Source organism: Wasmannia auropunctata, unplaced genomic scaffold (genome assembly GCF_000956235.1).
Source record: "Wasmannia auropunctata unplaced genomic scaffold, wasmannia.A_1.0 LD336026.1, whole genome shotgun sequence".
NCBI lineage: Eukaryota > Metazoa > Arthropoda > Insecta > Hymenoptera > Formicidae > Wasmannia > Wasmannia auropunctata.
In genome coordinates, this window is record NW_012026864.1 from 1,201,114 (window position 1) to 1,225,099 (window position 23,986).

At 39.1% G+C, this 23,986-nt stretch overlaps 3 protein-coding genes and 1 long non-coding RNA gene across 7 annotated transcripts in view; 2 read left to right on the forward strand and 2 right to left on the reverse strand.

Moving 5' to 3' along the window:
• Positions 1–349: 349 nt before the first annotated feature.
• LOC105452706 (transmembrane protein 189) lies at positions 350–14,564 on the reverse strand. Of its 3 annotated transcripts, none has more exons than XM_011694057.1 (5): positions 14,003–14,564; positions 1,914–2,621; positions 1,272–1,483; positions 974–1,192; positions 350–792 (listed from the first exon to the last, which is right to left on the reverse strand). In XM_011694057.1, the coding sequence occupies exons 2-5, from the start codon at positions 2,146–2,148 to the stop codon at positions 532–534; spliced, it is 927 nt and encodes a 308-aa protein (XP_011692359.1). In that variant the 5' UTR covers positions 2,149–2,621; positions 14,003–14,564; the 3' UTR covers positions 350–531. The 3 variants fall into 3 exon arrangements, with proteins under 3 accessions (XP_011692359.1, XP_011692361.1, XP_011692360.1); XM_011694059.1 differs by lacking the exon at positions 14,003–14,564 and adding an exon at positions 7,821–7,856; XM_011694058.1 differs by lacking the exon at positions 14,003–14,564 and adding an exon at positions 6,976–7,042.
• On the forward strand, positions 2,597–6,961 carry LOC105452705. Its single transcript, XR_974769.1, has 3 exons — positions 2,597–2,682; positions 4,166–4,328; positions 6,642–6,961. It is a non-coding gene; the product is annotated as an uncharacterized LOC105452705 (long non-coding RNA).
• Positions 14,565–15,484: 920 nt separating the features above from the next.
• Positions 15,485–17,866, forward strand: LOC105452707 (U6 snRNA-associated Sm-like protein LSm4). 2 transcript variants are annotated; one of them, XM_011694062.1, is made up of 6 exons: positions 15,485–15,642; positions 15,724–15,901; positions 15,990–16,031; positions 16,134–16,232; positions 16,564–16,741; positions 17,029–17,866. In XM_011694062.1, exons 2-6 carry the CDS (start codon positions 15,899–15,901, stop codon positions 17,124–17,126), a joined length of 420 nt encoding a protein of 139 aa, XP_011692364.1. In that variant the 5' UTR covers positions 15,485–15,642; positions 15,724–15,898; the 3' UTR covers positions 17,127–17,866. The 2 variants fall into 2 exon arrangements, with proteins under 2 accessions (XP_011692364.1, XP_011692363.1); XM_011694061.1 differs by having other exon boundaries at positions 15,485–15,901.
• A 112-nt stretch (positions 17,867–17,978) lies between these two features.
• Positions 17,979–23,986, reverse strand: part of LOC105452708 (ATP-dependent RNA helicase WM6) — a 7,033-nt gene continuing 1,025 nt past the window's right edge. Inside the window, exons 2-11 of the mRNA XM_011694063.1 lie at positions 22,980–23,225; positions 22,534–22,760; positions 22,000–22,183; positions 21,693–21,811; positions 19,777–19,908; positions 19,325–19,471; positions 19,070–19,207; positions 18,566–18,683; positions 18,424–18,481; positions 17,979–18,330 (exon numbers count right to left, since the gene is read on the reverse strand). Coding sequence (XP_011692365.1) covers positions 18,468–18,481; positions 18,566–18,683; positions 19,070–19,207; positions 19,325–19,471; positions 19,777–19,908; positions 21,693–21,811; positions 22,000–22,183; positions 22,534–22,760; positions 22,980–23,181 — 1,281 coding nt within the window. The 5' untranslated portion in view covers positions 23,182–23,225 and the 3' untranslated portion in view covers positions 17,979–18,330; positions 18,424–18,467. The remainder of the gene's footprint in view (positions 18,331–18,423; positions 18,482–18,565; positions 18,684–19,069; positions 19,208–19,324; positions 19,472–19,776; positions 19,909–21,692; positions 21,812–21,999; positions 22,184–22,533; positions 22,761–22,979; positions 23,226–23,986) is intronic.

The window sequence follows — 23,986 nt, forward strand, 5'->3', positions numbered from 1 at the left end:
TTGTGTTTGAAATAAAGTTTATATTGTTTTTGTGCAATTTAATACGCGATGATTGTGCGATACATAAAGATGTTATCGACATAGTGGTGCTGACAGATTTGTCAGATTGCAGATTTCGTAAGCGTGACTCTGAAAATTCAGGCTTATCCCTTATTCGTCATACATATATATATATATATATATATGTATATATATATATATATATGTATATATATATACACGTATTTATTGCGCGTACGTATTAAAAATGTGTAAACTTTAAAAGCATATCCGAATAATGCTATTTATCCTTACACACTCTATCTGTCTTCACAAAAGGCCCCGTAGTACGAAAAAGAAAGAAGTATAATTATGTAATATACTCGACTTGTTTTGCTATTGCCCATATACAAATTTTTCCACTTAGTCTCTGCCTTGCGGTTCGATGTGTTTGTGTTTTTGTTGGTTGTGTTTCCGACATTTGGCCGTACGTTAAATATCCCGATCGTAGAGTAAAATGTACAGTAGGGAAAGGAGGACGATTATTAATTCTCAAGAACGTTTCTGCGCCCATTTTAGATCGTCGGCTCTGGGCCTGCAGCCGGTGGACCACTCGATTATCACCTCCAAGATGTACCAAAAGTGAAGCTTCTCTAACGGCCAGTTCAGCCATCCCGTGGTGATGCAAAAGTAAGTCTCGTGGGGCGCGACGTGGTGGACACGGTGATGCTTCCTCGGCAGGATAATCCTGTGCTCCTGAAGCCATATGACCCAGGCGGGTAATCCGAAATACGTATGCGACCACTTATGTATCTGTAAAGTACATGGCGCATCCTTTAATCGCACGGCAATATGCAAAGCAGCGTAATTTCTCGCGAATATTTGTGTTTAACTAAAATTAGAATACATCATTGAAAATCCAGAAGATAATTTTACTGGAATAGAAATATTCACGACGTCTATTTTTCTAATATTCCTCAAATTGGATACTCACCTGATTAGTCATTGCTACAAAAATGGCAAGCAGGAACCAATAGCACGTCCACACGAACTTCTGTTGCATCTCCACTTCGGACAGCGTTAGAAAGTCCCATGTGAGCTTGGATAGGACTGGTATCGCGACCATAAAATTATCGCCGTTAGTCTCTATGAAATCGTGTCTCGTTATACTGGTGGGATCTATGTGATGCTCGCGGAATGGTCGTAGAAAATTCTGAAAGGAAAAAATTCTCCGTAAATAAGAATTCACGGATTTATTCTGAGATATTCGTTTCTATATATTTCTTTTTTACCTTCCCCAGAATCGGAAGTTCAACGGATCCCCAGGTGTCCGCGGCCCAGTGAACCAAGCCGGAGCCAAAGTCGGCGGTGATGATACCGCACAGTGCAGCTATTGCTATGGAACTCAAGTTTTCCAGCCGTAACTTAATGAGCACGAACATAGAATTCACGGCTATGAGAGTGATGCAGATCCCCACGCAGATGCACTCTTGCGTTCTCTTCCCTGATGAAGGACATAATGTTGTTAGTATAATAATTCGTCGTTATAAATTTCTTTAATTCATCGATACTTAACATGTAAGTATTTTTAATAATAAATAGCCAGATTTTGAAATTTTTAAAAGTCACGAGCGAAAATATGCGAAAAAAAGCGCGTTACACAACGGACTCGCCTCTTTTAAATTCAATGAAATACATTTACACATAAATCCTTGCATACGTTAATATCGCTCCCTTCCTTCTCGTGACGAGGCAAAAATTTTCTAAGTGTGTATACAGTATGCAATACCACATGTAATAGATTCTCGGTAACTCATAAATTTTAAGGAGGACACCGGCGGTTTATCGTCGCTATGCAAATGTGCTTTCGGAGATACGCGAAACGAGGGCGGCCGGTCTTAAAATGATCGCGATAAGGAGATTTCTATACGTACCGGTGCTGTATAGATTCGCGAGTTCCTGGGCGCCTTTGTGAGTCGGGCCCCACCTGGGCACAGTCCTGTCCTCCTCCTGCGAGGTCGGCACCACCGAGTTGGCATTGGGATCGTCCTCGAGCATCGAGTTCTCGTAGATTTGGCGCTCGGTCTTCACCGGCGCCAGGAAATTGGTCGCCATAGAACACGCGGCCGACGCGGCCTGTCCTAGGTTCGGCACTTTTATATCCTCCATTATGTTCTCCGAGGAAATTTCTTATTACGCAAGGCTACGCGAACGAGCGACAACGTTCTAGTGGCATGCTCCTGCGGGACTCGGGCACGTTTGGCAGAAATCGTTTGCCGGCATCAAGAGATGCTATATATTTCGTCTCGCTCGTAAGATGAATGAAGGCAATGGATTTTTTTTTCTTTCTTGTATATGTATATATATATATATATATATACATATATATATATATACGTTGAATTATTTCGGGACGATCACATTATGCGCCTCCCTTGATGCTCTCTTCTCGTCGCGCGACAAATCGTTCACTCCGGTCCGTGCGATGAAGTCATGAATTGTCAGACCGCGCATTATCCTGAGAGAAATTTAGAATCGTTCACTTCAGATCTTCCCTTGAATTCCTGAGAGAAATTTCGAACCGTTTACTTCAGATCTTCCGTGTTTTTTTTTTCAGGTATCAGAGACGTTGCGGCAAGCACCTGCAATAGAATGAAACATTCCCTGATACGAAGCCTCAGATGACATCATCTCAATCTTATCGTGAGCGTTACTCGGGTCGATATATATATATATATATATATATATATATATAGTAGGTGTTGCAGCTCGATTGCTTCTCTAGCAATCGAGGGAAATGTCGACAGTCGTAGATGAGCGTTTCCTCAGAGGAGCAAGCGGCTGGCGACTGACCGAAGAATTCGCGGTTCGCGTGGAGCAGCGTGGAAATGTCGCGCTTGACAACGAGCACATTTTGCACACATATATCCACGCAACGCCGACAGCTGATACTATCTAAATTGATATTACCCGTTTTCATACATCATTCATACGCAATTACCGTCAAATATTACACAGCACCGCGTATACATGCATTTCGTATACTGCAGTCATATACATTTACATCTCGTAATTGGGCTGTACGTATAATATCGCCGCGATTGTCGAGTGAAGGAAACACAAGCCGCACACCCCGAAATACACGAAATGAGCTCCGCTCAATTTCAAATTAGTCGCAGCGCGAGTCGTAAAGTGGGTTAATTCCGCACTTACACGGAATCGTGGAGAGACGTTACGTCTTTATATCTCCGCGAGCATCGCGTGAGTGTTCTCGAGGATTCACGCGACATCCACATTCACACTCGCGGGCCTCCTACGCTACCCGTTGAAATGCTCGCGCGGTATTCTTGTAACATTAACGATTCTCGAGCGTGACACTAAAAAGAGGCACATATTTGTACGTGTTAATGCGTTTACGCGAGCGCGCAAGAATACAAGAACGTATTTATAATGACGCTGAACGTACTCGCACATTTATGAAGTTTTTCATTATAATATGTGACAAATTGAGAAACATTGAATTATTTTAGTTTTAATACACATACATATCTTTTGCATATGTATAATTAGTGCCAAATACTTTTCTTAAAACACAGAATTTTTATCTAATTTTGAATCGGATTTTTTGAATAAAAATATCAAAGTATCCGTCGATTTTTAATTAGCTATTAAAAAAATATAATAAAATCGTATTTTTCAAATTTGATTTTAAAGAGATTTTATTTCGGTACAAAGAATTCTAATTTGAAAGTTTGTTACAAAAATAATATTGAAAACTTGAAAATCGTGCAATAATTGTGAAATAAATAATGGACCTCCAATGTTTTCGCTAAAGAAAAAAAATAACTTGGAGCCGGTCGAAAAATATGCAGTTCACAGGAAATGTATATATTTAGTGAAAATTATTCTATACACGGAGAGAATTTCCTTTTAAAATTTACCTTGAAAATCATGTTAATCATAAGATATAGTATTTCAACAAATTCGATGTGATTTTATTTTCTCAATATTTTTTTTACTGTGCACTACAATAAATTTGTTGTAGTACATATTTAAAAAAAATAATAAAAATCACATAAAATTTGTCGAAATACTATGTTATCCTACTATTAACATGATTTGCAGAGTAAATTTTAAAATAAAATTCTCTCCGTGTACATATATGTTTATTTATATATTTTTGCAGTGGTGTAACCAGAATGTCGGAGCAAAATCGTTCGATGAAACGGCTGTGTACTACAAACGGTGAAGGGGAGAATGTCAGCGCAAGAAAGGGAAAGCTATAACCTATTGCCCTGTGCGACGCTGGATTCGGGATCCTCAGAAGGTCGAGCATCGTCACTCGGCAGGTGCAAATTGCCGCTCGAATTGATTTTCGAAATAGGCTGGCTTTTTTATGCGCCCCCGTCCGAGGGGATCGCGTGCCGGTAATTAAACCGAAGGCGAAGGGTTAAAGGCTCTCTCGCACAACAACGTAACCGATCAATTTCTACGCCGCTATACACGCGGGCGTATCGCGTACGTTCATCATCCGCACGCGAAATTCACATCTTCGCGCCGTATAGACGCTCTCGGCTCTCTGCGGCGCTCGCTTATTGTTATGGCTTATCGCGGTTACCCTGGACGGAGGCGCGTCGTCGTTTGCGCCGCGCGCGACACGCGTGTTGTTATTAAATTAGAAAAACCTTTACACACCCATTTTCTTTCAATGCCACATTCGTTGCACACATTTCCGTCAATAATACGTAACTTGTTCCCCGACACTGAATACTAACGATCGTCCTCGAGTATGTCTTGATCTTGTAAAAAAATTACCTTGCAATCTGCATGCTATGAATATCGAAGAGAACGCAATATCCCCGAAGAGGCTATTAAATCTAAATTTCCGTAGCAACTTATTCAAAAGATAATATGCTGGTCTCGCGCATCATTAGCGGCAGACAGCTTAGCCGAGGTTTATCGAATAAACATAAGGATAAGTCGACCGTAAAGCCGCCGCTGACACAACAGATATCCTAATGCGCGACCGGTTCGCGGTGCGGCCGCACGAAAGCGAGATCAAAGAGAAGGCGAAGAGGAGACGGATTGAAGTGATCTCGTTTGATACTCGCGCAAGTCGTAATCTCCGTCGCATTGTACGTACCTACGTTACGTGAGCGTGTGTGTATCTTTCTGGCACGGTTCAAAGGTTCGTAACGCTGCATTTATTCGCACACGCCACCCGCAGGCAGAGACGTATCTCTCGCTCGCGTTCGGAGCATGCATGCATGCCGCCGCGCGCGATGGTCGATGATGTACGGCACCAAAGGACTCATGCAGGAGGAATGGCACGTCCGTCTCGTTAGGATTCAAATGAAATGAATATGAGCGCACGCGCGCGCCCGTATATATACACGTGCATATACGCGTCTCTGCGAGCGCTCTCTCCTCCCGCGACGATGGGCAAGTGCATGCATTCATCTACGCGTACGCATGCAGTGAGTCACAACGGTGTTTGTACTCCCATCCAGCTTGTCCCATCCCATCTAGCCATGCCTGACTTGTGACTTCAAACGATTGATATCTTCGCGAAAGCAAAGCTATCCTGGATATATAATTACTGAGGAAGATTTCGATTGACGTAATTTTTAATTAACTCCAAAAAATAGAAATTGGAGCTTCACAGCAGAATATAAACATATAATCGAAATTGTCCAGGAATTATCAAATTCAAAAGCGATTTCAATAAAATATTGATAAAATTATTTTAATGTAATAATTATACTTTGATCCAATTATATGAAATACTCTTGTGATATCGATATTCTACCGTTTCACTTTTTTTTTGTCACAAGTAGTAATTTTTGAAATTTTAAGATAGTAATCTTAAAATTTACGTAATAATTCGGAAACTTAAAATTAATATAATTCTACACGTTCTTATAAAAATTCTCTTCGAAAATACATCAATCGTTTGTTGCCGCAAGTAAATTGGCAGCGTGTGAATATTCTTATATATATATATATATATATATATGATTCATTGTATATAGTATACGACTCGTTTAATCTGAGGGCATCGCCGGACATAGATGGAATGCGCACTTGAGTATTCCGCTCGCGTTCGATGAGATCGGAATTCAAAAGAAAAAAAATTAAAGAATATAATTGAATCTATTAATATCAATGGATTTCTTTGTGCGATAGTAATACCACTTGAATAGCTCGTGGCGAACGGCATTATTGATTTAATTTTATTAACTGAGCAACATCAATTATTTATATAATTGATTGAAATATAAATCCCATAGATATCAGAAGGTGGTTTCATAAGTAGAATTTAAAAAATAAATATAATTTGTCGTTAGAGTTTAAAATATTGAGCCTAATGAATGAGTTTTTTTTTCTTAAGCAAATTAAAATGTTTTACCTTGTAAATTGCTATTGATCATATAACGCTGTGTCTGCGCGTATTTTTCTTTATATAAAAACTCCATAGAACTCATCTTTCAATTGCGAGACACAGAGATGGTAAACGATTCTTAAAAGCAGTCCAATTATATACAAAGGATGGTAGTATTAACGGTGAAACAAGGTTTTGGTCACGTTGGACGACTATAACGAGGCAGCTAAAAATAAAGTTAATTTATCCCAACACACATACACGCTTCTCTCTCACACAGGATTCAAAAGGATTGACCGTGGTGCACGCAATCAACTACCACTTGTGCTGGCGAACAGAACACGTACGTCGTCTCGCACGTGAGCGAAGGGTAACAGACACGAAATGCTGAAGGGATGTACCAGGGATATATCCCCGCCCCCCCTCCCCTCCATCCCTGACGAGGAGTACTTCATCGCTGGAAAAAGTGCGGATTCTCGACGGAGAGCTGCGGTAAACCCGACCGAGAGTGAACGTAGTTAGGACACATGGCACTTGCGCAAAAAAAAAAAAAAACTCCAATCTCGCTTCAACCGGATTTTGGAAACCGACGAGGTAACTTCACGATGTCGTACCTCCACGCTACTCTGTTGCTGCTGCCGGCACTCTCGAAGTGTCTCCTCCTCGACTCTTGACAGCAGCGGCGGCGGCAGCGGCAGCGGTAGCCGGCGGCGGCGGCGGCGGCGGGTGTTGACAGGATCGTCGACGCGCGACGCGGCAGCCATGCGAGAGGCTCGGCCTCGTCGTCGCCGCCGAGCTCAATTAGTCACTGGCGGGGTGGTTAGAACGACAGGCCGACAATAACAATGACGCGAGAGGAGGACGGACGACCGTCTTGCACCGGCACGTCGGCACGCACACACGTACGCACACCGCGGGCCGCGACGCATCGCGCGTGAACACGCGTGTATATAATCGCGCCGCAAGTAAGACACGTCTACCGCTCACGCCAGACACTCGCCGGCTGCACCCTGGTACTCCTGAGTATAGTAGGCCGGGTTCTTCAGGCGCTTTAGCCTTCTCGCGTCAGATAGATACACCCGCGGCTGGGTGTAGCCGGATGGGCAGCCAGTGATAAGCACTGCGTATACGCGAGAGGCTTGTCTCTCCCGGAGAGAGAGCGTTACTCCGACGAGGAAAGGAACACAGAGGAGTACAGGCGAAAAGATTATGAATGACAGAAAGAGAAACGCGGGGGAAGGGGTGGGGGTGAGGAGAGGAAGTAACGGCAGAAGGGTACGAGGGGTAGGAGCGCGTGTGCGCGCGCGCGCGCTCGCTTTCGCGACTCGGGCAGTTCGCGGGCTCGGTAGGCTCGTCTCTAGGAGCCTGCGAGAGCGAAACGCGCGGGCTGTCGCGAGAGGATCGACCTGGGAAGATACTCGAGGATCGTCGGCGAATCTGCCGCTTTCCCGTACTTTACCGTTCCACTTGCACCAGCCGACTCCGTCCGTTCGTCCGCGCGCGTTCCGCACCGCACACCGTACACCCCGCCACGTTTCTCCGCGACCGGCGCCGCCTGACGACAGCGTCGCGACGCCGTTTCTCGTGGCGCCGTCATGCGGTCGGCGCGCCTCGTCGATGCGCGTCATCGTGCGCGACTGGTGCACGCGTCGACGCCGCCGCCGGCCGCGTGCGCGCGGTGCCGCTGTATGTATGTACAATACGACGTACGTGGTATACGTGCGCGCTCCTGCCGCCTCGTGTGCGTGAGAGGCGCGAGACGCGCGTGCTGGCTGGCCGCTCCTCGCGTGCGGCCGTCGCGTCGAGGTCTCCACCGGCTGCTACACATAATTTCTCTGTCATTCTGTTAGATTAACCCCTTCGCGGAAGGTGAATTCGACCCGCGTGCTTCCCCCACATTTTTTATTCGGAGTTCTAAATAGGGCAGAACATTATTTGCACAAACACTAATTTTTGCACCGCGACGTTACATTTTCTATAATTTACCTATGCGAATTGTAGGGAGAGAGAGAGAGAAATATCGAATAATCTTTTTTGTGAATAATATTTCGTCAGAAGTTAGCATTTCCATCTAATTTGTTAGTTTACACAAACAGGCGCTGAAACTTGACGAGACCTTGCGCGTATTTCTGTTTACGTGCTTAAGAGAATTATAAGATTAAGCCAGTATACTGTAAGGTCATTTAATGAAGCCTTTTGTAGTTACAAGGACAATGTGTCTCACAGGTATCGGAAATCGTTAATGACGTGACGTATATCTATCGATTTTATAATTTAGACAATTTCTTAAGGCATACTTGTTAATCATGCAGTATTTATCCCCCAAAACTAATGTGTATATTCAATACCTGAAAGTTTTCAATTTTTAAAACAATTATTTTCAGAGGTCTGCTTACAAAGTCTCAATTGTCAATTTTATTCCATCTCAATTAGGCCCCATTTCTTGTACATTAACTTTAATCTCAGTTCAACTTATTCTCTATTTTTTTCTAATTTTTAGAACTAGAAGAGAGTAAAAATTCAAAGTTAAATTGAGATTAAAGTTAATCTGCATTGGACGAAAGTGAACATTGTACTCATAATTCAAATCTTCCTCTTAAATACGTGTAAACATTTTATGTTCCACCAATTTTATATTCCCCATTTCGCATAATTTGCCAGAATCGGCCAACTTTAAAAAAGTCACACCTATACGTTATGCCCTTTAGACAAAAAGTTCGCGTTTCTCCGGATAGAATTATTAATATTTAACGCTCCGAATTTTATGTTTTTTTTTTTCAGCGCGAGAAGTGATATAGACGGGAAGTATCTATACGATGTATAGACTCGGCCTTGAATTGAAACAGAGGCCTTGAACTGAAATAGTGGCAAAAGGTAAAGGAACCCTCGGTCTCTCGCGGCGCGCGACGTGACCCACACGATTGTGCGTATCGCCCGCGACTCGTCCGCGGCGGCGGCGGCAGCGGCTATAACATGTGGGTGTTTCGCAGAGCGTTCATACTTTATTTAGGATTCGCCGACTCGACCTCCGCCGAGGACAAACCCCCGAGGACTTTCCGATCTGCCTACATTAAAGGCAGCAGAGATTATAACCACGATCGCAAATGCGATCACGATAACGAGGTCGGTCGCGGCAGGGGAGGGGGGCGGGGGCGCGCCCCCGATTCCGGCCGCGGAGGGCATTCGCAAAGGAAATTCCGCAATTTCTATATCAAAGCCAATCGATTTCTAATCTATATTATAGCAGTTCGCTCGCGAAGGAATCGCCGCGGCCGGTGATGATCTGTCAATATTTACGAGCGCCGTACGCGACTCATCCGCGTGCGGGATCCTCCGCGATCGTTGCAACATTTTGCACAATTCGAGCGAAGATTGATTTCACCCGCATTGCGCGCGCCTCTATCTAGACCCGTTAATTATTTACGAAACACCACGTGTCGCACTTTTCGAAAGTAGCAACTTCTGCCACGTGATGTACTACGCGCATCGATAGAAAAAAACTCGTAACTGCTGTCATTATAAATATTTCTAAGCGCGCTTGTAAATTACGTTCCGCTCAATGCGGAAGAATGTTTCGGTCGGTGTCGTGATAAAAGCGTGTTAATTCTTTCTCAGATAGGATATCAGGAACCTGCGAAAGTCGTAACTGAGTGGACGACTTTATGTCACGAAACAGAGCTCGAGACGACGAAATTTCGAGGGATCTAATCGGAACATATCGTGGATTTCCTAAAAGGCGACCAGCGAAAATTGTCGCGTGAATTTGTTGGAATCGCGATTCACGTAAATATTTTGAGATAAAAATATTAAGTAGGCTCCGAAATGATAAATGAAAAATAGTGATTAAATGACTTTTAGAGCCAACGCAATTCTTGTAGCGTAACAACGTTCGTTTATTTAATTTATGAAAAAAAAGAAGAAAAACACACATATAAACGTTTTGTAAATTTCGAAAATAAATTAATATGGTAGAAAAAAACCCAAATCAAGGGTCGAAACATATGCGTTTTTATTCTTTTTTTTCACAATTTATAATGAACGAACATTGTTACGCTATACAAGAATTGCGTTGGCTCAAAAGGGTGTTTAATTACTATTCTGAATAAATGTATTTTGATTGGATGAGTTTCACGTAAGATTACACGATACGTTAATTAAACAGTGGATATATTAGATATGCATTAAGAATATATTTATACAGTATAAAATTAATATTTGCTGTAAATTAAATGCAATACATTGCTAATATTGCATATCATTACTATACCAATAAAGTGAAAGATTACCGATGTATTAAACATTCAATCGTTTGATTTAATATATACAGTTGACATAACACTTTAACTTTTTAAAATATTTTTTCCTAGTTTTTCTTGTAAAAAATGTGAAAAATAAAATTCAATTCTTAATCCTTAATTAATGTATTAATAGGCAAGGTCGATTGCACTCGATACTATAGTAATCTTTAAATTGCGTTCTTAATTGAAAACTAAATAATTAAATTATTCGTTTTTAGTTAATATATAAAATCATTCAAATTTAAGTTCTTTTTTAATCTAATTTATTATTCGTACTACAAAAGTTGTTTTGTAACTATTATTTTACTTATATTGACTCCCTCAATACGTATCGTAAGACGTATCGAATTCACGATTCTTACAATTAGTCCGCGAAAACAAAGTCACGATATGTCATGTGCGAGACGTAATATTTTAAATAAGCAGAGAGACTGTCCTCTTGATTAAGTTTTATTTAAGCGATGATACGCTTAGCACAATTGTTACAGTAGTGAATCAAAGTGCGTTTGTTACGAGTTGCTGACGAGAAGATTTTTTAAGGGTTTCAAATATAATATAGAAATCTTAGAATCCGAAGGTAGCGATTGTGCGGCAGGTAATAATATGGATATGAAAACGAAATGGTTATCTCTGTTATTAGCCAAGCATTCATTATTCATTTATGATTAATGTTCATATAATATGTTGACAGTATTAGAAAAAGGATAAAAAATGAATATACTACTGGCATTACATAATTAATAATTACATTAATTATAAAGTTAAGAATTTATATAATATTTTTTGTCCTATTTCAATATCATATTATCAGAAAAATATTTAGTGAGACTTTCTGTTCAAATTTCGTTTGTAATCGAACATTTTTCTAGAAGTTGTAGTTATTTTTTATTTACTCTACGAATAAAAATTAATATGATGCGAAAGAAAAATTAGTTTCTTGAAAAATTTAATGTTTTCTAATTAATGGATTGGCTTTTATTTTCAATTAGTCATTACAAAAAATTAGATTTGTAAATTAAAAATTCTATTGAGATTTGTTAAAATAAAACATGAGTGAGTGAGAGAGAGAGAGAGAAACTTGATTTTTTTATATTATTCTAAAGAGCATTTAATTAAATTTTGATTAATAGTAACGTGGCGACTCTATCAGTAATATACAATATGATCTCTCGTCCTACTAGGAAAGGTACAAAAGTTCGCCGACAGTAATGCAATGTCGATATCGCGATAATATTCGCGCGCTCTATTACAGGTATCTATTACAACGTCGCGATATCCCCCCCTTCAATAATGTATCTTATAATACCTTGAATAATAAAAACTTGCCGAGCGAGGGTGAGAGAAAGAGTCTATGGACTCTGGACGGCGTGGCGACTTTAAGACAATAATATAAGCGCGCGGTCTGTTTTCCAGGTAGGTAAAAGTCGATACCTCGGAAATGTAAGCCTCTCGGCCGAGCCTCTTTTGTAACGTCGTTTTACGATGAAACGTAAATGAATCGCGTATACGCACAACTTTGTGTTGCCGTCTCTTATAATCACATAGGCGGCAAATGGCCACGTGATTGTAGCGGTCGTTCCTGATGGCCGAGTCGTGATGGCCAGGACGGGGCTATTTCTATTGGACTTACGCACGCACCGGCTAATTTTCTGCTTTCATCGATGTTTTCGTATGTACATACATATGCCACATGTTCGTGCTTACCCGTCGAATCGATGATCATCATCTTTCATCGGCATCACGCGATACGTATTTTCCCACTCTTCAATCTATATCTACATTTGCGGATTACGATTACCTATCGTTTCAGTTCACTCACGACAGCTAAATTAGGTTTCCGCGGAGATAATTTCGAATTCGGCGAACCATCTCGCGTTAAAAACTCACGAGGACCTTGCGAATAATTTATGATAGCAGCTTAAAAAATTTGAGTTATTAAATTGCCAGCGATATTCGCTGCTTTGTTGTCCAATAAACAAAGGATTAAGAACTTTGCGCAGTTCCAAATATAGATTATTTACAATTATTTTATCTTTGCTCGCGAAGAAAGGATCGCCGTTATTCATTTAACATAATGTATTCACGCATGATATGCATATAATTCTCGCGATCTTATCTGTGAGAAGTGATTTACACTTATCTCTTTCATATACGACGTGTGTATCGTACTGATAGTACTATTTAATCAGAGATAACGATGTAACGCTAGCGCGGACAAATATGCATTACTGAAAAACGTCTTCTATCCACAATTTTTTTTTTCACATCTCGCGAGAGTCGCACGAGCGCGATTCTATATGATTTTAAAAAGTTGCAGACTCTCTCTCTCGCTCTCTCTGCATGCCTCCCTAAATCAATCCGCATTTTATCTATTCGACTTTGCTTGCACCGATAACGCGGATGACATTGATTCGATGTGCATGTCGATCTGTTGATTTCTCACCAAGTGGAAACTTAATTTTCAGCGTTTATTATTGTATCTTCGACGAAGAATTTTCCGTTATCTGATTCGCGACTTAAAGAAATCGTGCTCTTTATAGAAAAGAAACCGTGAGATCTCACGATTTCTGCATATCATCGCTTATCTTTCATACCATGACGGCAAATAGCTTTTATATAGAATATATATCGCAAGACTTCAAATAATTCTAAACGTTTAGCGATAATATATCGCCAATAGGTCATCGGAAATCATGATTTTCTGTAACCCGATCAGATGATGCGTATATATTATTTATAATCATGAACTTAACAGATGGAATAAATGTTTATATGAAGAAGAGATCAAGTATCTTCATGTCAGCATTTCTGGAAAGTGTGCTTCTGAACCATTTTAAAAGCCACGTGAGAGGATTTTATATCGCAAGACTACTCAGAATACATAATTGCATAATTCAAATTCAATTTTAAGATGTGCAAGAGCTTTTTGTATCTGGGATCATTCACGCGGTGTCTCAAATCGCTATCGAGTGCACCGACATTTTTATTAACTAATCCTTATTAAGAATTAATTATATCAACCCTTTACAGTTCCAAATTCGCGAAACGAAAATGAATGGAAGATCAAGTATTTCGCTCTCTTCTTTTATCCAATCTGTTGGTCTAACGTGAATCGAAGAATTTTTTTACCCGCAGGAATTTATGGAGATCTTAAAAAAAAAAAATACAGCTCGTCGATCGGAATTGCATTCGAATGCTTCGAAGGATTATGCGATGGACTATTTTGCAACGCATTACAATCGAATCTAGCTTGATTCAGGACCGCAAAAAAATTTCTCTCGCAGATTCGGACACGAGGACGAATCCACGGAATTGCAAAGACGACGGCTTTTGTCATACTCACGATTGCGCTTCAGTCGTCGCCTAGTCACGACGATCAGGGTTTTCTTCAGCTTCCAGTTTCGCGACAACCGCGATCACTTATTCCATCGTGTCGGTCGCACGGTAGTCCGCGCGACGAACGAACGGCGCGAAGCACTGGCCGTGCGCGACAATGCCACGAATGTCTCGCGCGCGCGCGCGCGCGAATTGTTTTTCGCCGGACGAGTCGCGTAGCCGCGGGTATGTATGTATGTATACGTATGTACCTCACTCGCGCGAGCTTGCGTGCTGACGAGAGATCGGCCGCGATCGCCGCGCGTATGACCGTTTTGAAGTATATGAACAACTGTATGGCATTGCTGGCGGGCGTAAACAATGGGAAACAATGGCACGGAGAGAGGGGCACCGATTAAAAAACACTGATCGTCGCCTTTACGAAACGGCCGAGTGCCACGTACACGTGTGTGTACCGCTGGATCATCCCGCTCGTTAATGTCATATTAATTCGTATTTCGCGACAATCGCATATGTATAATGACTTGGCGTCGCGATTGTCATGTAATCAAAATCTGTGGCCACTATTTTTCAAATTGCGAAATTAAAATTCACCTATTTTATCTAAATATATTATTGAAAGCATGTTTGATTTTTTTTATTAAGAATTAAGCTAATATACTTATATATATTTTATTAAGAATTAAACTAATTATATATATATATATGTATACATATATAAAAAATTATATATTAGGATACCAGCTCAATTCAAGAAAATCAATATTTTTAAGTAAAACAAATTCATGCAGCGAGCTTTAATCTAACTATTTTTTCTTCCCGTACTGATGATTTAATTTAACTATTTTTTCTTCCCCCGTACCGATGAAATGCGTTCGATCAGACAACCGGTCTTGAATGCCATTCTATATAAAGAGATAGTCGATGAAACTATGAGATTATTCAATTATCAAAATCTCGGACGTAGATCTTGAAGTAACGCGGCGAGAGTTTAAACGCCGATATCGTGACGTCGCGGGACGACGCTTTCATTCACGAAACTGCTCTATTTATGCAATTCCCACATTATGCAACGCGCGAACTTGAATGAAACGCGGTGAAACGCGGTCGTTGCAGCCACGATACATATACGTATATCGATTCGGCGATTTGACAGCCTAAAATCGAAGCTGTCCGCCGTTTATTATCGACAGTCACGCAGCTCAACATGTATATAGAGACATTGTAAACAATAGAGTTGCGCGCGATATGATATCGATAAATGTCCATATCTTTTGTGCGGAAAGAGATAATTCTTTTTTCAACATGCTATTATTTTTTTAAACATGGGACGCTACTAGCGCTATTGCACCATTTTGTCCTTATCTGGTGGCTAATTAACGATAAAGGAAAAAAATGACGCGCATACTTATACTTAATAGCCGCGATAGCGCGCGTCCCCGAATGCAGTCGTCGCGTCGCACTACTCTTGTTTCGGCGTCTAAAATGAACGACAAAGATGGAACGACGCAGTAGCGTCGGAAAAGTACATAATCTCACCGGCAGTTGGCGCTCGCAGACGATTATTGTTTTCGAGATTCTTTTGCGAGCCACGGACTGAGGTGGATGTCTGTACTCTGTGGCCGAGTATTCCATCAGCACGTTTTGGTATTGCATCATTCGATTAACAGTTTTCTGCTTAGGATTAGTATCCATTTAGTCATCAAGTATTGGTATTCATTTATCAAGATTTAGTACTCACTCATCTAAGATAGAAAGACTGGCCAAGTGTACCCCTGTACAGGGGACCGGGGCCACCCAAAGGAAAAAGAAGAAGAAGAAGATTATTGTTTTCAAATCTAATTGACTGGCTGGTCGGCACGTAACCTAAAAGTCGAAAAGTGAAGTCCAATTAATTGTTACAATGGTAAGCTTGTTATTTTCATTTCTATTCGAGAGACCGACCTCGCTCCCTTTAATACTGTTTAACTCTAATGCTGTTTAACTCTTTCCAGTTACCTCTCACTTTGCTGAAAACGGCGCAAAACCACCCCATGGTAAGTTGATGGATTTTTGTGCAATATCTTTTGAAGAAGAATACTTGAATATATATGTAGTCCTTGTGTGTATTAATAATCCAACTAAGCCTCTCGTTGCAGCTGGTGGAGCTGAAGAATGGGGAAACGTACAACGGTCACTTAGTCAGCTGCGATAACTGGATGAACATAAACCTCAGAGAGGTTATATGTACCTCAAGGGTAAGAGCATTACCGTGTCCATGTTGATCCTAGGGAAGACTTCTTGTTTACCTCGAGTTCAAATTCAATTAAACGGATCTGTGAAAACAGTGAGAAAAGTTGTACTGAACGAGATTGTTTCTTTTATGGCAAAAGCGAAAGCTCGAGTAAAACCTGTCGGCACATACTAGATATTTGAAACGTTTAATATTTTGTTTATGCTAGTATTTGTATTTTACTTCATTTTCCCTATTTTTTTTATTTTTATTTAAAAGCGTTTTCAATTCGTAATTAATTAAAATTCTAGAGTTAAGTTATAGATATTCAATATAAAATCTGACAATGTTATTAGGATGGCGACAAGTTCTGGAGGATGCCAGAGTGCTATATAAGAGGTAGCACGATAAAGTACCTGCGGATCCCTGACGAAGTGATAGACATGGTGAAGGAAGACATACAGATGAAGTCGAGGGGTCGCGGCGAGATGAAGGGTCGAGGCCAGAATCAGAGGGGACGCGGCGGTGGTAGAGGTAAACAATTGTGCTTCACAAAATTAAAACCTACGTAAGAAACGTCTCTAAGCGTGCTTTCTGCAAACTGTCGATTTTTTTCTCAATGAGAATGTTCAAGTATTCAAATTTGAGAGTTGCAAGCAATTGGAAATTTACAGTCTTTGAAAAAAGTTTCAAACGAATAAATGAAATTATGCCCTTTCTACGAAAGATATCCTATATCCGTATTATTCTGTAGAAAATCTAATCGACAATCTGAAAATCTTTAAAGCAATTTATTGATCGTTGCTCGTTGCGTCTTGCAGGTACCTTTGGCAGAGGAGGACGAGGTTCTGCACCATTAGGCCGCGGAGGTAGCACGCAAGTTGGCAATAAATCACAAAATAAACCAAGACCTAAATGAAACCATTAAACCATATAGTATTTTTTTTTTATTCTACTTCAATTTACACGACTCTGCGCAAATACCTTGAAAATATCAAGCTTGTTTCGCGCAGATTTGTGATTATCCAATTCCTTATTATTTAATGTAATCTTGTATATGTAAAGTTAATATCACGTTTGATTTATACGAAACTACGGAGACACATTAATGCCCGTGTGACATTGTACTTAATTCTACGTATACGTTTACATTAACGTCGACTATAATTCTTTTTACTAGCAATACATTTTTAATTGGTATTCTAGCGGATCCAGATTTTTTTTTTTTTTAATTACGCGTCAATCTCCAGATCGTATTGTGAAAGATTGTTAAACAAACACATGTTTTTTCACAACTTTATATAAATTGTACAATTTTATTCCTTAGATTTTGACCTTTGAAGTGACAAAAAGTTCAATTACGTTAAGACAAGATATATTAAAGTTGTGTCGGATACACATACACATTGGATCCGCGGAATACTAGTTAAGAAAATTTCGATTAAGCGAATATCGATTAGGATTAAGAATATGGAAACAATTTTTCTTTCAACTTTTTGTCGCAAATTGCAGTAGTTATATGTAGAAGAATCAATATAATCGTTGAATTATAAGGAGCTATTCAAACAAAAAAAATGTGATATCCATAATTCTGTATAATTTTGTACGATTAATTTGGAAAAAATAATATAATTCTATACACAAGAATATAATACGTAACTGTTTCTAGTGTTTCAATTTTAGGTTAGTCATACCGAAGTCAGAATTAATGAAATCTTAATTTAATTATTTCTAAATCAGTAGGAAAATTATCAATTGCAAAAAATAGATCTATATTTATAAAAAGTTTTTATTTTAGTCGTTCATACAGGATTATGTAACGACTGTGCATTCTTTCTGATATACCTACTATACACAACACTTATTTTCTAGTAAATGGAATAAGACATGTAATGTACACTTTTATCAATAGTTTATTGTATTAGTGGTCAGAGTAGTTATGATAGTCAATAGATCAACCAGTCATATCCGGTCATATAATTGAAAATAGCTGATAAACTTATACAAAACACGGTATTTTTGCAATGAATGCACAATTACGTTTTTTCTTTCGGATATTTGTAATTCTTATTTGGTGCCCGTCCTTAATGTTATGAGAATATGTTACGTGGAATAAGAAGTTACTGCAAGCAAAAAAAAAGAACGAATTATTTAAATGCAGTTCTAAATACTAATTCATATTTAGTATCATTTCATATCTAATTGAATGTACTCACTTAAATTACGTGCTTTAAGATACTGTGACTTAGTGCGTCTTAATTCATCGTCCCTCAACTGTAAGTAAAAAAAAAAACATTGAATTTTAATACCAGATTGTGGGAGAAGTAATAAGTTAAATTTTTGAAAAGTCAAACTTACTGTATGAAGCGAGGTCGATTTCGTCCGGTAATTCTGTAATATTTACGTCAAACCTTTCTTGAACATCATTTAATATTTTGGCGTCACTTTCGTCGCTTACTAATGTAATGGCAAGACCCTGTGAAACAACATTCCCAAATGAGTAAATCATATATCTATAATTAGTAAAAGCGAAAAATAATTCACAACTCGAATTAATTGCCAACATTAAATATTTTGATTTGTTTGACTTCCAGTATAATAATGAATATTTGATAATATAAAAAGTTACTATAAAACCACATCCGATACCTTATATAATTGAATATCTTATATATCATAAAATGTTAAAGACTTGTTAAATGAATCAAGTGTGTAAACCATTCTTTGAAGTAAATACTTGGAAGAATCTTCATCAGAATAGTGGGTAGTGATAAGATAGTCATCACGAGAAGATAAGAAAAATTATCGTCATCATGTGAAGATTCTCCGCGATAAGTAAAGTAATATAAACAAAGAATTTACCTTTGTACCAAAACGACCAGCGCGTGCTACTCTATGCAAGTATGTGTCGGAATCTTCTGGCATATCATAGTTGAATACGATGTTCACACGTTCTATATCCATACCCCGACCGAACAGGTTTGTCGCCACCAAAATACGCTGAAAATATATTATTTGGTTTTTCAGTCATCTTATATGTGATCTATTTGATTCGATTCAATTTATATGAAACACGTATGAAATTTCGTAGAACTTACAAATGCATGGATTACTTACTTTCTGAAAATCTTTGAACTGCTGATATCTGGATAATCGCTCTTCCTGCGTCATGCCTCGGTGAATGCCAATCGCGGGGAAATTCTGTTCGGTCAAGAGTTGCGCTAAAGCCATACATCTTTGTACAGACTTCACAAATATGACAACCTATGCAGAAGTAATTGTTAAAAGGTAAATTGATAGTGTCACATTGGTGTATCTCAAGAAGAGAAACATTTCTAATTCGATATTTTGTATATCATAAAATGTTAAAGATTTGTCAAATGAATCAAGTGTGTGTAAATCACTCTTTGAAGTAAATACTTGAAAGAATCTTCATCAGAATAGTGGGTAGTGATAAGATAGTCATCACGAGAAGATAAGAAAAATTGTTGTCATCATGTGTGAAGATTCTCCGCGCGATAAGAAAAATACGTATATCCGCTGTAGATTGGCCTAGTTTGCAAACAAACCTGATTGAACTCAAGTACATCAAGTAGTTCAAACAACTTCTTGTTCTTCTCGTTCTCCTTTAACTTAACGTAATGCTGTTGGAGACCGTTCAAAGTGAGCTTCGCTTCGTCGTCGACATAGACCTCCATAGGCTGCACAAAGAATGTTATTTCATAAAACAAAACAGATCCGTGGAACAAATTAAAATTGCCTATAAATGTGATTCTCAGGCTGCAGAATTTTTTTTGCGGCTGTCTGCAGTCTCGATGTATCCATCGTTCTCGCCGTCGTGCGATCGAATGTATGTGATGGGACGTCCGTTCAAAAATCAATGAAACAAAATAAGTAAAAGTAAAAATAAAATGACACTGTTCTATTCCTTGACGCAACTGTACCGTTTGCAAAAAAATAAAAGGTCGGTGTTTTTTAAAAAGAAATCTTTAAGCGCGACACCAAAAGACAAAGCCAAACCATTTTTCTTGTAAATGTACTACCAAATATGTATATCTTTTTCCTCCTTCGGAGACAGCATTAAGACAAAGTTACCGTATATATCCGTAAACAATCGAAAGTCCCGTGGCAATGGGACTTCCGCAATTTCAAGTTGCGGAATATAATCGTCGATCGGGATTAGATAAATTACATACGGTCCGGCGACTTCCATCTCTGGGTAGTGCCAACAACGAAAACTCAGCAGTTTGTCCCAACTGAACTTAAGAAGGCGCACTCATGACAGAACGCTCGGTCACACATCCAGCATCCGCTGGCCGCTCGATGCCAAAATCTCTTCTCCCAAATTTCTGGCACTCTTAAGAGGATGCCCAGAATCGACTCGCATAACTCCGGTTGGTATAGACGCTCGGCATTTCTCACTCTCGGCATCCGTTTTTATTTTTTTATTTTTTAAGTCGCGACCCGACTTCGTCACTCGTGCGAAATATAAAGAGAGCGCGGTTCTCGCGGGGAGAGGATACGCGGCAGAGGTACGCGCGTGATGTAGCTTTCACGGAGGGCTTTTACACGGCTTTCTACGACACGAAATCGCACGATTCATGCACGTTTGCACTCTCTTTTGCATTCTCGTTGACTTCACTCGGTAACTAAACGGACCGTGTGGATCGCAATCGGAAATCTTTTGCATGAGATATAAGAGAACTTTAATGTAATATGCGATTCGAATTTGCGATTGGATGGACGCGAATATCACGAGCTACGCTACGCTTCCGTTTCATGTATATCTCTTTTCCCTAACTGATTCCTAATCATTCCCCTGAGTATCCTCTTGCATCTTCTTTCTTGCGCTCTTCTGTCTTCAGGTTGTCTTGAGGTCTTCTTAGCCCCCCACCCTCGTAATTGCAAACAAACGCAGATCCTAATTCTAATTCTAACGCTCCTGATCGGTTACCCGTTAAAGAATGTAGAAATATTTCGTATCCCTACCCTTCTTTTCCCTGAACGTATCTTTATATCTTTATATATGCGTTGTCCCTTGAATGCGTAGCAACTAATTAAAGGGGACTTTATCTCGATCGGGAACTCTAACTCGGATCTCTCTCCCGAGCACCGTGTCGAACGGTCGACGAACTCGCGGTTTTAGACAAATATACTCTTCCTCTCCGTATGTATATGCAGATGCAGATGACACGTCCAACAGAGTTTAGACTTGTAATTGGAATCAGAAAGAGCAACGAGATATCGTGTTGGACGTGAGTGTCGAGCGTACAACTGTGTCGTTTATCGAACGTTATCGAATGAGATTTCATTTTTTTTTCCGAACTCGGTATTCATTCCTTCGAAGTGGCGTTTAAATCGCCTAACCCGCGGATGCGCCGACATTGATATTTATAATGTGGCTTGAGCTTTGGCCTGGACACGAATGTGCCAACGAGGTAGGAGCAATTGTAGATTGAAGTGAGGAGGAAGATTGTGTAATTACATCTTGCATGAATTTTTTGCAGACAGGACGTATCTCCTTGGACAGCGTGGCACTGAACATCATGACTTGCTTGCTGTGCGGTGTGCTTCGGAATATTTCCTGTACGTCCCGGCGCATATCTGCAACAGCAACACAGCGTGGTAAATTTTACAGAAACGTTCAGTTTGATTGTGGGATATTTAGTCAGCATGGATCCTGGATAAGATCGTTAGTAATACATCATGCGATTCTTTTCGACAAAATTATTTTTTAATAAACTAGTATTGGTTTAGTATAAATTAGGATATAGTACTGGTTTGTGACGCACCTAATAACTCAAGCATCTTGTCGCACTCGTCAAGAATGAAGTGTTTCAGGTGTTTTAGATTCAGTTTCTTGTTGCGTACAAGAGCGAGAATACGACCGGGGGTGCCGACAACAATGTGAGGGCATACTGTCTTCAAGACCTCTTCGTCTTTCTGGATTGGTAAACCACCGAAGAATACGCCAACCTATAACGAAAGGAATTTTATCGTAAAAACCAAATATTATAAACCTCAATTTTTAGTAATATATAGAATAATTTGTAATATACAAGATACTGATTAATATCCATTGAAAGGTAAAAATATATTGCTGTAATCCAAATTCACTGCTACATTATGTGAAGAGTATTTAACGTGAAGTATATGTAATATTCTATAATTCATTAAAGAATTCATATGTGTATAAATATAAAATTTTGTTAAAAAAATTTTTATGTTAAATTTATATTGTTAAAAAACTTGAAAAACGCATGCAACTCTGTTATTCTACTTATTCGCGCGTAGCTTATACACAATTAAAACTTTGTAGAACTTACTTTCACGTATGGCATGTACTTGCTGAACCTCTCATATTCTTTACTGATTTGAAAAGCCAATTCTCGAGTATGACACATTACTAGAACGTAGACTTGGTTATTATTCTCCGTTGCTTCCAGCTGTTGCAGAGTCGCTAATACGAACACAGCTGTTTTCCCCATACCCGATTTTGCCTGGCACAGTATATCCATGCCAAGAACCGCTTGAGGAATGCATTCGTGTTGCACTGTAAGCATAGGAAAAGTTTATCTATTAATATATTGTAAAAAAATATCTTATGGTAAAGATTGGGAAGAGGTAAATAAATCAGAAATGCCTTGTTTCGATCACAGAAACTTCAGCTGTCCCTATCTAGCATTAAAGGATAAACCTAACTCATCATTGTAACATAAAGAAACAAAGATTAAAGTAAAATGAAGATTGTTATAAAGAAACAACTGTTCACCTTCAGACGGATGTTCAAAACCACAGTCGACAATGGCACGAAGAATTTCTGGCTTGAGAAGGAAATCTCGAAATCCACTGCTGTGGATGGAGACATATGTGCCCTTGACTTCCTTCTTAGCTGGAACATCTCCACTTCCGTCAACAACCTGCTCAGTCTGTTCCTCGTCTTCATAATCCAAAAGATCGTCGTTATCTGCCATTGTATCCTGCTTACTTCGGATCGGATTAAAGATGAAGACAAGACCTGTAATACAATTATATAAATTAGTAGAAGTACTCAATTTAAGAATTAGAAATCAAGTTTATTCTTCAGATAAAAAAAAAGAAAATTTTTTAGTAATTTCTCTTTCTCAGTGTCCAGAAATACATATTGCACATGTCACTGAAATATATGATGCATTGATTACGTTCTATGATACAACTTATGCAAGCATAATGAAAACGTATGTACCAATCAAAATACATCCAATGTATAATATGTGTTAATATGCATGAAATGTATTTCTGAACACTTATAGAAAGAACGGACACGACTTTGCCTTCTATTGCCAGGCCATATTTAGAAAGTATAGGTTCAACCTTTCTCCAAGTCTTTCAATTATATTTTCAATATTATAAATTCATGGCGTAGTAAAATATAATAAATGTACATGCATAATAAAATATATGTAAAGTATATAAATATACATATTTGCATACATATTCAAGTGAAAATCTAAAAAAATCATATAAAAAGTATATATTCGTATACATATTAATCTATTTAAAAAAATGTATCCAACTACTATTATACATCCAATTAAAATAATATAAAAATATCAAAAATAAAATATGCTCATAAATTACTTTTAATTATATAAAAATTATTCGAAAAAACAGTCGAGCTACATGTTTAAGAATTACATTATTACAATCATGGTTGCTATTTTCGATCCAGTGTTCCGACAGAGATCGATTATCATTATCAAAATCGTTGCTTTCTAATACTTTCGATTTGCTCCCCCC